The sequence below is a fragment of the Xyrauchen texanus genome, chromosome 21, assembly GCF_025860055.1.
Source record: "Xyrauchen texanus isolate HMW12.3.18 chromosome 21, RBS_HiC_50CHRs, whole genome shotgun sequence".
NCBI lineage: Eukaryota > Metazoa > Chordata > Actinopteri > Cypriniformes > Catostomidae > Xyrauchen > Xyrauchen texanus.
Genome location: NC_068296.1, coordinates 15480941 through 15495570, shown reverse-complemented (window position 1 = coordinate 15495570; position 14630 = coordinate 15480941). Strand labels below are relative to the sequence as shown.

The window sequence follows — 14630 nt, the reverse complement described above, 5'->3', positions numbered from 1 at the left end:
TCAACTTTGAAATAAAAAAAGAAAGTGCAATGTGTAAATGTATATCATGATAAATATCGATATAGAACAATCACCAAAATCGAACAAAAGATTATTGTGATAACAATTTTGGCCATATTTCCCAGCCCTACTTTTGTTCTGATGTTCCTGGCCAAATTGAGAATAGATGCTAAGGATGACCGTAAAACATTTACATGCCCACAAGTGCCCACAAGTAAAGGTCCTTCGTTAAGTCAATGGACTGAGCAAGTTATTTTGTGGTATTAATGTTGCAGCTGAATGGACCAACTCACTGAGCATCCTCTTGACGTGGTTCCGCATAGCGGCTGGAGTTTGTTTTGTGAAGTAACACTCCTTCGGAAAAGTTGTGTGGATAAATCTGCATGTTCTTTGTGTTTATTTCACCTATTGGCTGGAGTTTGTTTTATAGATGATCTTTTTTTGTGTACTTCTGTCTCACAAAATTTGTATAGAAACACCAGACTTGAGTTGTCGTGAGGGCTCTCTTAGGACTGTTTGCATTTAGAGGGATGGACGCTAGTTGGCGCTTTCTTTTAAGTTATTCTTTTTTGTTTATTTGGTTCAGGGGGAAGTTTGGGGTTTGATTGTTTCACTACTGTTGGAATGAGGTCTTTATAATTTTGTTTTTGACACACAATCAGTTTTTTCTAATATGTCAAAATGTCATGTTAATATGAGTGGATTGTCTCTATCCATGTGGAATGTGAATGGGTTGGGGCACCCCATAAAAAGAAGGAAGGTTATTTCTCAAGAGCAGGGTAGTCATTACACTGATAAGTAAGTATCTACAATTCAAATATCTCAAACAGATTAAAGATAAATTAGGAGGAGTCATTATTGTTTTAGCAGAAATTCAGGGGCAAAGTCTTATTTTGGCTAAAATGTACGCACCTAACATTGATGATCTGGGCTTTTTTCTTGTAGGAACTATAATTTTTTTCATTAGTCCATAAGATTTATTCTGTAATGGATGTTTTATATATATATATATATATATATATATATATATATATATATATATATATATATATATATATATAAGTCCCTCATTTCATCTGTTGTTGATTGCTCAATTGGAAACATTTTAGTCTCAGATCACGCCCTGGCGAGTTTAGAGGTGTTGCCACATATGGAGAAAAGGAAATCATATAGTTGGTGCTTTAATATATCCCTTTTGCAAAATCCTGAATTCCAACAAATGTTAAAGGCTGAAATCAATGTTTATATGGAGAATAACTGGTCCTCAGTGTCCTCTGTGGGCGGGGCTTGAGAGTCACTGAAAGTGGTTCTTAGGGGCCAGATCATACAGTATGCGTAATTCACCAAAAAATCCAAAGCACGAGAAATTGTGGAGTTGGAAGGAATAGTAAAAGTGCCAAAGCAGAGCTGAAGCACAGATTGTCTGATGGCCTCAGAGAATTGACCTGATTGAAATACAGGTATAATACTATTTTGTCATGGAAGGTGGACTTTTGACTATTCAGGGCAAGACAGTCATACTATGAGTCGGGGGACAAGGCAGGAAAATTTCTGGCTATGTATATAAAACAGAGAGAGTCTTTTTTTACCATTCCCTCAGTGAAATATTTAACATAGCCACTGATATTAATAATGCTTTTAAAGAATAGTTTCACACCTTCATCAACTGATAAGGATGTTAGAAACTTTGTGGAAACATTAGAACTTCCTAAACTGACGGCTGAGCAAAAAAACTCTCTTGATTCTGAGATAACCTTGGAGGAGCTTTGGTGAGTTAATTAAGGCCTTGCCTACAGGCAATGCTCCGAGGCCAGATGGCTTTGTTTTTTAGATTTTATGCTACAGAATTGGCAGAATGGAAAGCATCTACCAACCATGACAATTTTCCAGATCAGTCTGATTCTTAAAAAGGATAAAGATCTAAGTGAGTGTAAGAGTTACCATCCAATTTCCCTGATCCAGCTAGAGTCAAGTCAAGTCAAGTCAAATTGTATTATTATGCATTGGGTCTCAGATATTTGGCTTACTGGTTGCTTCTATCTGAAAGAGCCCCTCCCTGGTTTTGTATTGAATAGGAAGTTCTTGCTCCTATTTTGTCATTACAAAGCCTTTCTATTAAACTAACCGGAGGAGTTCAGGTACACCCCATTATCTCATATTTGCACTCGGTATGTTTAAGTGTTTAATTCTGACATTTATTTAAATGTAGCCTCGAGCATATGGCTGAACCCAAAATTCTGTATTACTAAGTCCCCTTTCTATTGGTCCGAGTGGGCTGTGAGGGGGGTTACTACACTTTGTAACATATATGAGAGTGGAGTGTTGAGATTGGTTTTGGGATTCCCAGATCTCCATTTTTGTAGGTATTTACAGCTGTGCCGCCTGCTTTGTACTATTTTTGGGAGTAGCATACACCCCCCTAAAGCAGCAGACACTCTGGGAGTGGTGATTACTGCTTTTGGAAAAGGTCATGAGGCATTAGTGTATTACTCACTGCTGAGTCTAGCGGATGGAGCTTTAAATTCTATCAAGAGATTATGGGAGAAAGATTTAAACTTAGTATTGGAGGAGGGAGTGTGGGCTAGGATTCTAAAAAAGCAAGGGTGCGCCTTATGCAATTCAAGATTTGACTGATTCTATTTGACCCCCTCTAGATTTAGGCTTGGTCTTAAAGACACACCCACATGCTGGCGATGGCAGTCAGAAGATGGAGACACAACCCATGTTTTTTGGTGGTGTGTTAAGATCCAAGAATGTTGGTTGAAGGTTCAGAGTTTTATGTGTGATGTATTGGGCACTCAACTTTAATTTTGCCCCAGACTCTGTATTTTAGTTGATGGGGCATTCATCAATATAGAGAATAACTACATAAAAAAATTGGGTCCTAACCAATGTCATGATCGCCAGAGAAATAGTTTTAAGGGGATGGGTGTCGGCTGTAGCGCCCCCATTTCAGGAGTGGTGCTTGGGCTTTTGAAGAAGGGTCATCTAGAAGACTGGGGAATTTTGACTCGTTTCTGGGGAAATGGGGCAAACATTTGCCGTTTTTTGAGGGCTCTCAGGGAGGGGCAGTGGAGAGAGAGGTGTAGTTGTTAATGTGTGTGATTATTATTTATATGTATATATATATATATATATATATATATATATATATATGTGTGTGTGTGTGTGTGTGTACTCATATGTGACCACAGGAATGTTTGTTGAGGGTCAGGAGGGATTGGGAGGGGTAGGGGTAACAGTGGGGGTTAAATATTGATTCTGTCTATATATGTTTTGCTTTTCTTTGTTTAATGTATGAATCAATAAAAAATGTTAATCACAAATACTGTATTTGGAATACATGATTGTTTGATCAAGTACACATTTTAGCAGACACAATAGCTGAGAGTGGATATGATGGCTGATTTAAAATGTTTCGATGAAATCTAAATATTATCATGTGTCATAGAAAATAAATATCTCTCTCTCTCTCGTGTGTGTGCATATCAGAGGCCTCGACTCTCTGAGTGGGAAGAACAAATCCCCCGGTCCAGTGTTCCTGCCGCTGGATGGAGTGATTCTGTCCTTGCAGGATCTGATCCACTATTTCCGACCTCCAGAGGAGGAGCTAGAACACGAGGAGAAGCAGACCAAGCTGCGCTCTCTACGCAACCGACAGAACCTCTTCCAAGAAGAGGTGTGTGTGTGTGGAATAATATCTTTCTGAGAGCCAGTAGTCGTAGCTTTAGGCAGCACGCCCACAGCTTGCCCACAATTCGTTCACTGAGATTCTGATGCATATTGCACACAAAAATGCCAATTTCTGTGTGAAAGTGGCAATTTTTGTTTGATTTATGGAACTTTGGATCATAAAGGCAAACAGGTTTTTTGTAAATAAAGCCATATTTACAATGTACCAAATTGATACAATAAGTGATTTTGAGGAAGATCTAATATCTGGATTTGCCAAAGTGGCATCAAATCTTTGACAGATACTCAAGTTTTGCACAAACCTCACACTATGTAACATAAATGTATATATTTGGCAACTGGCTGATAAATGTTTAGATTTCATTAACCAGTGATTGTGTAGTATAGTGGTGGATTATTCAGCAGCAAAATCCTTTAACTGCGTTATGAGGGTAAAAGGTTTTCCTTGTGTCTAAAGACGAGATCTCCCCAACCCATTTGTCTCTTTTAATACCCTTTCTGTTCTGTAGACAATTGTTGATCAAAAACAACAAAAAATAAACATTTAATTCTAATCGTGCATACCATGGATGAGATAAAGCCATTCCAGTCTCTCTCCTTAATATGTACTCGTTTACAGGAGCTTATTACAGAAATGCCGGGGTTCTTAAAGACGGTACCGGTTTTTAGCTTGTGTTCAACAAATTAATATAAATATCTGTAAAAATTAAAAATTATACAATTAAACAAAAGAAAATTAACATAAAATAATATATACAATTTATTCAAACTTTTATTGATTTAATTAATATATTTGTTAATTTTAAAATGCTAAAATATGACCAAAATGATAAAAATTTTCATAATGTACCTAGTTAGAAAGTCCTCTGTATAATTAACAGAATTAGCTGGGAGAGAATTTCTTTAATATGTAAGCAAAAGGATCATTATAACTGAAATATACCCATATGAATCGATATACAATCTAATCAAATCTATTAGTATCGGAATTGAATCAAGAGCTTGTGAATCAAATTGGAATATCTGATTTATTTATTTATTTATCCATTCACGGAGACTGCTGCATGTTGGTCACTTTACTGTACATTATGGTAATACAGTCTCTTCCTGTCTAAGAGTGTGGTTCTTTGCCAGAATAAGCTGCAATGAGGACAAAAGCACCAGACCATATGCTGTTTAATCAAACATCTGGCTGTGCAAGATATGAAAGCTATGATGTTGCATTTTTGTTGTAGGGGATGATCACAATTGTGCTTGAGTGTGTGGATCGGCTGAATGTCTACAACACTGCTGCACACTTCTCTGAGTTTGCCGGGGAGGAAGCGGCCGAGTCTTGGAAAGAGATTGTCAACCTGCTCTATGAACTGCTTGGTGAGACAGTCTGATAACAGCCTTTAATCATTCTCTTCACTAAATGACCCCTTGCAATGATTACGATTCAGCAATGTAAAGGTCCCACAGCGTGTGTTTTATATTCTGTATTCTCAGTTAAGTAGCGCTGCTAGTTCAGAAATTAGTATTGGACTGAAATTACAAAAGTAATGTAACTAAATTCATACATACCAAATGAGTGGTCACAAATTTTCAGAATCAGAATTTTCAAAGTCAGAATTTTGTTGGATTACCATCAGTTCTGTGAATGTGTATGTCTGTTTTTGCAGCGTCTCTGATCAGAGGAAATCGTGCTAACTGTGCTCTGTTCTGCGATAATCTGGACTGGCTGGTCAGTAAACTGGATCGTCTAGAAGCTTCTTCAGGTATACGCAACACATTTCCCCAACACAGACTCCACAACCAACAAACAATTTTTTGTTCTTATGTGTCTTATCCTTTACAAAGCACCTTTCTCTCTATGTCACCTTCTCTTACTTTGTCTCCAGGCATTCTGGAGGTGCTGTACTGTGTTTTGATTGAAAGTCCTGAAGTCTTGAACATCATCCAGGAGAACCACATCAAGTCTATAATTTCTCTCTTGGACAAACACGGTCGAAACCATAAGGTCTGACAGCAAATAAGTGACTGAGATCAATATACCTGTACATCATTTAGTGACATTTTTCCTTTTTGGATTATCTCACTCTCCTCTGTTTTGTGTGGTTAGGTTTTAGATGTGCTTCGCTCTCTCTGTGTGTGTAATGGTGTGGCTGTGAGGTCCAATCAAAACCTCATTACAGAAAATTTGCTTCCGGGTCGTGACCTTCTGCTGCAGACTAACATTGTTAACTTTGTATCAAGGTAATATATTTTGGATTATTAATATATAGTAATATATACAAGGGTTGTCCTTTTTCAAAATGCTCTATTGAACCTTTTTTCATGGACTGCAATGACAACACCTTTGAAAATAGTTTTAACATTGTGGACTGATTAAACTAGTCATATAAGTATTGAAAGAGTTCCTTTTGTCCAAATAAAATCTCTTTTACTTTATAGTGTGAGACCCAATATCTTCTTGGGCACATGTGAAGGTTCTACACAGTACAAAAAGTGGTACTTTGAGGTGATGGTTGACTATGTGGAGGCGTATGTGACAGCCCAGGCTACACATCTTCGTGTGGGCTGGGCAATGACTGAGGGCTACAGTCCTTACCCAGGAGGAGGAGAAGGTTGGGGTGGCAATGGTGTGGGTGATGATCTCTACTCTTACGGCTTTGATGGCCTCCACTTGTGGTCAGGTAAATGTGGTGTTCTAAATTTATTTTAAATACAGTGATGTGTTTGAATATTTATGGCTCTTAAACATTTATTGTTTTCTTTAGGTCATGTGTCACGTCAGGTGGCTTCACCAAACCAGCACAGCCTGGCAGCAGATGATGTTGTGAGCTGCTGTCTGGATCTGAGCGTGCCCAGTATCTCCTTCCGCATAAATGGTCATCCAGTCCAGGGGATGTTTGAGAACTTCAATGTTGATGGACTTTTCTTTCCTGTCATTAGCTTCTCTGCTGGAGTAAAGTAAGACCCTTTTATTATTTTATCGCAAAATCAACAGAATTGACTCATGATAGCAATGTGATTGATAGTGTTATTGTTATCGTATACAATTTTGATATGCCATTGTAGCAACAAGTTTCTCTTAATGGTGAAGTTTTTTATTTGAAATACTTCATTCTATCCCAGTTAAATAACTAAGTAAGCCATTCATAGTTTAATTTCCCTGAGAAGTGTAAATACGGTGACTCTATGGTGCTATAAAAACATTGCAACTCTGGCTCAATGATGTGAGTTTGGGCTGTACTATGTGTTTGTCCCATCAATGGCAGATGAACATTTTAAATACATACAATACATGTATTAATTGTGTAACTACATGTTGTTCTGCAAAATTCGCACAAAATTTACGTTGGCTGCTACTGGGGTTGAGGTACGGTAGGTTTAGAGACAGTTAGGGATATGGTTAGGGTTGGGGTAGGATTAGGTTTAGGTTAAGGGGTAAGGATAACTGAAATTAAATGCAGGTACTTTAAATGTAAGTTCAATGCAACAACACGTATGTACATTGTATGCACTTTGCATGAAATTCTTAAAGGGACCGTTCACCCAAAAATTCTCTCATCATTTAATCATCCTCATGCCATTCCAAATGTGTATGACTTACTTTGTTATGAAGAACACAGACAAATGTTTTTTAGAAGAATATTTCTGCTCTGTAGGTCCATGCAATGCAAGTTATTGGTGACCAGATTTTGAAGCTCCAAAAATTACATAAAGGCATCATAGAAGTGATCCATACGACTCCAGTGGTTAAATATACAGTATGTCTTCTGAAGTGATGTAATCCCTTTGGGTAAGAAGCAGATCAATATTTTTATCAGTTTTTACTATAAATCTCCACTTTCACTTTCAGAATGTCAAAGTGGAAGTAGAGATTCATAGTAAAAAAGGAATTCAATATTGAACTTTTTCTGACCCACACCTATTATATTGCTTCTGAAGATATGGATTAAACAACTGGAGTAATATGGATTACTTTTATGCATCATTTATGTGCTTTTTGCAGCTTCAAAGTTCTGTCAACCATTCACTTTCATTGTTTGGACCTACAGAGCTGAAATATTCTTCTAAAAATCTTTGTTTGTGTTCTGAAAAAAAGTCATATACATCTGGGATGGCATGAGGGTGAGTAAATGATGAGAGAATTTTCATTTTTGGTATTTCTGTAAGTACATAGTAGTTGCGTTTGGTGTCACTAGTGGCACAGAAATCACACACATTGCCTTTAATTAGAAAATCTTGCTATGATGACATGATTCATGCGTTTGCATTTGTAGTGTCTTATTTCTTTGTTATCTGGGTTTTCTTTCATTTTCAGAGCACGTTTCCTTTTGGGTGGTCGTCATGGTGATTTTAAGTTCCTACCCCCTCCCGGCTACACACCATGTTATGAAGCTCTTCTCCCCAAAGACAGAATGCGCATTGAGCCTATTAAGGAGTATAAACACGACTTTGATGGTGTCAGAAACCTGCTGGGTCCCACACAGTCCCTCACGCACACCTCATTTACTCCCTGCCCTGTGGACACTGCCCAGGTAACCCAGTGGTTTCCTATTTTGTTGGCACTTCTGCTTGGCAAAAAACACTTTTTCAACAGAATTATTTAGAACTATTCTATATGATTTGTAGATTGTGCTACCTCCCCATTTGGAGCGCATCAGAGAGAAGCTTGCAGAAAACATCCATGAGCTTTGGGCCGTGACCCGTATTGAGCAGGGTTGGACTTATGGAGTGGTGAGTCCTCGCCTTTGTGTCTTAAACAAATTCACTCTCTCATAATACACAGGTTTTCACAGATACTGTTATGTATACCCTGTCTTGTTCCACTGTTGCCCTTTTGTTTACCATTTTTGTCACTTTTGTACTCCTTAGTTTTCACTTTTGTCCCTTTTGTAGCTCCACAGTCTTGTTTTCCCTCGTGTTCACTGGTCATTGTTTTCACCTGTCTCATTAGTTTGCCCTTTGGTTTCTTTTCATCACCTGGTTACCTTGTTTGAGTTCTGTTTGGTTATTGGTCCCTTTTCCCCTTGTGCATGTATTTAACCCTGTCTGTTTGTTCAGTCCTTGTCGATCGTTGAGTGTTGTTAGCCCGGTATGTTTTCCCTGCCCGAGTTCTCTGTGTTTAAGTTTCCTGTTTCCCCATTGTGGGTTTTTCCTTTGTGTTTATTTTTGTTTATTTTATCATTCAATAAAAGTTAACTGCATTTGGATCCGCACCTCCTCGTCTGCCTTCGCTGCCTCATTCTCGTTACAGAACGATCGACCCTTACCATGGATCCAGCAGTTATTTGGGCCAGCCACCAGTTGCTCAACTTGAAACAAGGAGACCGCCTAATAGTAGACCACGTTGTCAACTTCCTCCCTCTGACAAATCTTACAAACTTCCCGGACTTAATGTTGATGGTCTTCTTCAGGGACAACTTGAACCCCTCGCTGAGGGAGCGGGCGCCACTGCTAACGCTCGGCTGGACTCTTCTCGACTACATAGAGGCGACCCTACTAGCGAGCATCCCACCCACAGTAGAGACCCCTCAGCCTGCACCAGAGCCCACGCCTGCCCCGGTCTGCGAGCCAGAGCCCACGCCTGCCCCGGTCTGCGAGCCAGAGCCCACGCCTGTCACGGTGAGCGAGCCAGCGCCCACGCATGTCACTATGAGCGAGCCAGCGCCTGCGGCCTCTACCGTCAGCGAGCCTGTGCCCTCGCCAGCCACGGTCAGCGAGCCTGAGCCCTTGCCAGCCACGGCCAGGGACCCTGAAGCAATGCTGACCAGGAACAGCATCCCAGCTTCGCCAGTCGCATCAGCCCGGAGGAAGAGGAGAAGGGGAAAGGTCTCTGCTCTCCAGCCTCCGCCAGCCGCAGCCCCGTGCCCTAAACCCCCCTTGGCTCTGCCCTCAGCGCCCAGCGAACCCAAGCCGGCGCATACCACGGTAACCCAGCCAGAGCCTGTCGCCTCAGAGGTCAGTGAGCCAGTGCCTGTCGCCTCAGAAGTCAGTGAGCCAGCGCCTGTAGCCTCAACCGTCCCTGAGCCAGCGCCTGTAGCCTTGACCGTCCCTGAGCCAGCGCCTGTAGCCTCGACCGTCCCTGAGCCAGCGCCTGTAGCCTCGACCGTCCCTGAGCCAGCGCCTGTAGCCTCGACCGTCCCTGAGCCAGCGCCTGTAGCCTCGACCGTCCCAGAGCCAGCGCCTGTAGCCTCGACCGTCCTTGAGCCAGCGCCTGTAGCCTCGACCGTCCCTGAGCCAGCGCCTGTAGCCTCGACTTTCCCTGAGCCAGCGCCTGTAGCCTCGACCGTCCCTGAGCCAGCGCCTGTAGCCTCGACCGTCCCTGAGCCAGCGCCTGTAGCCTCGACCGTCCGAGAGCCAGCGCCAGAAGCCATGACCATCCAAGAGCCAGCGCCAGTAGCCATGACCGTCCAAGAGCCAGCGCCAGTAGCCATGACCGTCCAAAGTCCAGCGCCAGTGGTCGCGCCCGTCCAAGAGTCAGCGCCTTCCGAGCTTCCTAGTACTCTGCCTTCCGAGCTTTCCAGAGCTCCGCCTTCCGAGCTTCCTGGTACTCTGCCTTCCGAGCTTTCCAGAGCTCCGCCTCCCGAGTTTCCCGAGCTTTCCAGAGCTCCGCCTCCCGAGTTTCCCGAGCTTTCTAGAGCTCCGCCTTCCGAGTCTCCCGAGCTTTCCAGAGCTCCGCCTTCCGAGTCTCCCGAGCTTTCCAGAGCTCCGCCTTCCGAGTCTCCCGAGCTTTCCAGAGCTCCGCCATCTGAGTTTCTCGAGCTTTCCAGAGCTCCGCCTTCCGAGCTTTCCAGAGCTCAGCCTTCCGAGTTTCCCGAGCTTTCCGGAGCTCCGCCTTCCGAGCTTTCCAGAGCTCTGCCTTCCGAGCTTTCCAGGGCTCCTCCTCCTGAGCCTTCCAGGGCTCCGCCTCTCAAGCCTCTCGAGCCTTCCAGGGCTCCTCCTCCCGGGCCTTCCAGGGCTCCTCCTCCCGGGCCTTCCAGGGCTCCTCCTCTCAAGTCTCTCGAGTCTTCCAGGGCTCCTCCTCTCGAGCCTTCCAGGGCTCCTACTCCCGGGCCTTCCAGGGCTCCTCCTCTCAAGTCTCTCGAGTCTTCCAGGGCTCCTCCTCTCGAGCCTTCCAGGGCTCCTCCTCTCGAGCCTTCCAGGGCTCCGCCCCTCAAGCCTCTCGAGCCTTCTAGGGCTCCACCCCTCCAGTCTCTCGAGCCACCCAGGGCTCCGCCTCTCGAGCCTTCCAGGGCTCCGCCCCCCGAGCCTCCCACGGCTCTATTCCCAGAGACCCCAGAGCCTTCTAGGGCTCCGCCTCTGAAACCTCCTACGGCACCACCCCCTTCGGCCCCACCTCCAGAGAATTCCAGGTCTACGCCTCCCGAGCCTCCTTCAGCTCAGCCTCCTGCTGCTCTTCTCCTCGAGCCTCCCTCGGCTCTGCCTCCAGAGCCTCCTACGGCTCCACCTTCAGAGCCTCTTAAGCCCCCTACGGCTCTGCCTCCAGAACTGCCCACGGCTCCTCCTCCTGAGCCTTCCAGGGCTCCGCCTCTCAAGCCTCTCGAGCCTTCCAGGGCTCCTCCTTCCGAGCCTTCCAGGGCTCCTCCTCCCGGGCCTTCCAGGGCTCCTCCTCCCGAGCCTTCCAGGGCTCCTCCTCCCGAGCCTTCCAGGGCTCCTCCTCTCAAGTCTCTCGAGCCTTCCAGGGCTCCTTCTTCCGAGCCTTCCAGGGCTCCTCCTCCAGGGCCTTCCAGGGCTCCTCCTCCCGAGCCTTCCAGGGCTCCTCCTCTCAAGTCTCTCGAGCCTTCCAGGGCTTCTCCTTCCGAGTCTTCCAGGGCTCCTCCTCCCGGGCCTTCCAGGGCTCCTCCTCCCGGGCCTTCCAGGGCTCCTCCTCTCGAGCCTTCCAGGGCTCCGCCCCTCAAGCCTCTCGAGCTTTCCAGGGCTCCGCCTCTCAAGCCTTCCAGGGCTCCGCCCCTCAAGCCTCTCGTGCCTTCTAGGGCTCCACCCCTCCAGTCTCTCGAGCCACCCAGGGCTCCGCCTCTCGAGCCTTCCAGGGCTCCGCCCCCCCGAGCCTCCCACGGCTCTATTCCCAGAGACCCCAGAGCCTTCTAGGGCTCCGCCTCTGAAACCTCCTACGGCACCACCCCCTTCGGCCCCACCTCCAGAGAATTCCAGGTCTCCGCCTCCCGAGCCTCCTTCAGCTCAGCCTCCTGCTGCTCTTCTCCTCGAGCCTCCCTCGGCTCTGCCTCCAGAGCCTCCTACGGCTCCACCTTCAGAGCCTCTTAAGCCCCCTACGGCTCTGCCTCCAGAACCGCCCACGGCTCTGCCTCCCGAGCCTTCTACGGCTCTGCCTCCCGAGCCTCCTGTGGCTCCACCTCCAGAGCCCCCTACGGCTCTGCCCCCAGAGACTCCAGAGCCTTCCAGGTCTCCGCTCCTAAAGCCTCCAACGGCGCCGCCTACCTCGGCCCCGCCTCCCGAGCCTCCTACGGCTCCGCCTCCCACGGCCCCGCCGCAAGAGCCACTCCAGCTCCGCCTCCGAAGCCTCCCTCAGCCTCGCCTCCGACGCCTCCTAGTTCCTTCCCGGCTCCGCCTCTCCCGGCCAAGCCTCCTGAACCTGTCCTTGCCCTGAGGCCAGCTCCCAGGCCCCCTGGCCCGGTCCCTGTCCTGTGGCCTCCTCCCAGGCCTCCTGACCCGGCCCCTGTCCTGTGGCCTCCTCCCGGGCCTCCTGACCCAGTCCCTGTCCTGTGGCCTCCTCCCAGGCCTCCTGACCCTGTTCCCGTCCTGTGGCCGCCTTCCGGGCCTCCTGACCCGGTCCCAGTACAATGGCCTCTTCCCAGGCTCCCTGACCCAGTCCCTGTCCAGTGGCCTCCTCCCAGGCCTCCTGAACCGGTCCCTGTCCGGTGGCCTCCTCCCAGGCCCCCTGACCCGGTCCCTGTCCTTGCCAATTGGCCAGCTCCCGGGCCATCTGGACCGACCTCTGTCCTGTGGCCACCTCCCAGGCCCCCTGAACCGGCCCCTGCTCTGCGGCTATCTCCCAGTCCACCTAAACCCGCCCCTACCCAGTGGAAGCTCCCCAGGCCACCCGACCTGGTTCCCAGCACACACCCCCAGAGACTGCCTAATTGCCCCTTGTGCCCCCATGGACTGCCTAATTGCCCCTTGTGCCCCCGTAGACTGCCTGTCTGCCCCTCGTTGCCCCCAGGACTGCCTGTCTGCCCCTCGTTACCCCCTGGACTGCTTGCCTGCCCTCTGTGCCCCTTTGGACTGCCTGCTTGCTCTTGTGCCCCCCCTGGTCTGCCTGTCTGCCCCGGTGCCTTCATTTTGTTCTTTGTGGGTTTTTTGTCTTTTGTCTTTGTTTTTTAGGATTGTCTGGAAGCCGATCCTTTGAGGGGGGCTCTGTTATGTATACCCTGTCTTGTTCCACTGTTGCCCTTTTTGATTACCATTTTTGTCACTTTTGTACTCCTTAGTTTTCACTTTTGTCCCTTTTGTAGCTCCACAGTCTTGTTTTCCCTCGTGTTCACTGGTCATTGTTTTCACCTGTCTCATTTGTTTGCCCTTTGGTTTCTTTTCATCACCTGGTTACCTTGTTTGAGTTCTGTTTGGTTATTGGTCCCTTTTCCCCTTGTGCATGTATTTAACCCTGTCTGTTTGTTCAGTCCTTGTTGATCGTTGAGTGTTGTTAGCCCGGTATGTTTTCCCTGCCCGAGTTCTCTATGTTTAAGTTTCCTGTTTCCCCATTGTGGGGTTTTCCTTTGTGTTTATTTGTTTATTTGATCATCAGTGTTTAAGTTTCCTGTTTCCCCATCGTGGGTTTTTCCTTTGTGTTTATTATTTGTTTATTTTATCATTCAATAAAATTTAACTGCATTTGGATCCGCACCTCCTCGTCTGCCTTCGCTGCCTCATTCTCGTTACAGATACACACTCCAGATCCATATTAAAATAACAGTATGTATGAATACTCTCTCTCAGTTTAGGGATGATAATAAGAAACTGCACCCATGCCTAGTGGACTTCCAGAGTCTTCCAGATGCAGAGAGGAACTATAACCTTCAGATGTCTGGAGAGACTTTAAAGTGAGTACCTGTTGAATCTAATTTGTCTTCATTGTCCAGACAATTGTCCATCTGTGTATCCATCTATCAATCTGTCTAATTTATTGATCACCTTATTTTCCTCTCCAGAACACTCTTAGCTCTTGGGTGCCATGTAGGAATGGGAGATGAGAAAGCAGAAGAGAATCTGAGGAAGATCAAACTACCCAAAACGTACGGAAATTTTCAAAACATACCCTTATGTCCAATAACTTTCTTGCATAATGTAAAACCTCTATGTTTTCATATTTTTTTCTGTTTGTTTATCAGATATGTGATGAGCAGCGGGTTCAAACCTGCTCCTCTGGATCTCAGTCATGTCAAACTGACGCCCAATCAAAACCAGCTGGTGGAGAAGCTGGCAGAAAATGGGCACAATGTGTGGGCACGAGACAGAGTGAGACAGGGTTGGACCTACAGTATTGTGCAGGTAGTGTAGATGTGGACACTATGCTCACTCTGTCTTAATCAAATATTTATAGTTTATAATAGAGTATAGATTTCCTATCAAAAGCCAGTGTTTATATGATTAATATTTGAAAATAAGGTTCACTGCCTAAGAGCTCATTCTCTTACTCTAACTTTCAGGACATCATGAATAAGCGTAACCCTCGTCTGGTGCCATACAACCTGCTGGATGAGAGAACCAAAAAGACCAACAGAGACAGTGTGAACAATGCAGTGCGGACTCTGATTGGTTATGGATACAACATCGAGCCCCCAGACCAGGAGAGCAGTGAGTCTCTATTATGTCTTTGATTTAGTTACATTACTGTAGCCTACATGATATTGCTTTTTATCTGGATGATTTAGATATGCCATGCACTACCTTCCTGAATACTCATTCAAAGGCAACTAAATACACCATATTGC

The 14630-nt window shown here is 45.9% G+C and overlaps 1 protein-coding gene across 7 annotated transcripts in view; it reads left to right on the top strand.

Annotated features, from left to right (window-relative positions):
• Positions 1-14630, top strand: part of LOC127661261 (ryanodine receptor 1-like) — a 126573-nt gene that overhangs the window by 35881 nt on the left and 76062 nt on the right. For all 7 annotated transcript variants that reach the window (XM_052151895.1, XM_052151893.1, XM_052151890.1 and 4 more), the window contains exons 13-25: positions 3493-3679; positions 4929-5064; positions 5355-5450; positions 5574-5692; positions 5795-5928; positions 6127-6368; positions 6453-6645; positions 8003-8219; positions 8314-8418; positions 13636-13739; positions 13848-13931; positions 14028-14187; positions 14346-14493. In XM_052151895.1, the coding sequence (XP_052007855.1) occupies positions 3493-3679; positions 4929-5064; positions 5355-5450; positions 5574-5692; positions 5795-5928; positions 6127-6368; positions 6453-6645; positions 8003-8219; positions 8314-8418; positions 13636-13739; positions 13848-13931; positions 14028-14187; positions 14346-14493 (1925 nt within the window). The remainder of the gene's footprint in view (positions 1-3492; positions 3680-4928; positions 5065-5354; positions 5451-5573; positions 5693-5794; positions 5929-6126; positions 6369-6452; positions 6646-8002; positions 8220-8313; positions 8419-13635; positions 13740-13847; positions 13932-14027; positions 14188-14345; positions 14494-14630) is intronic.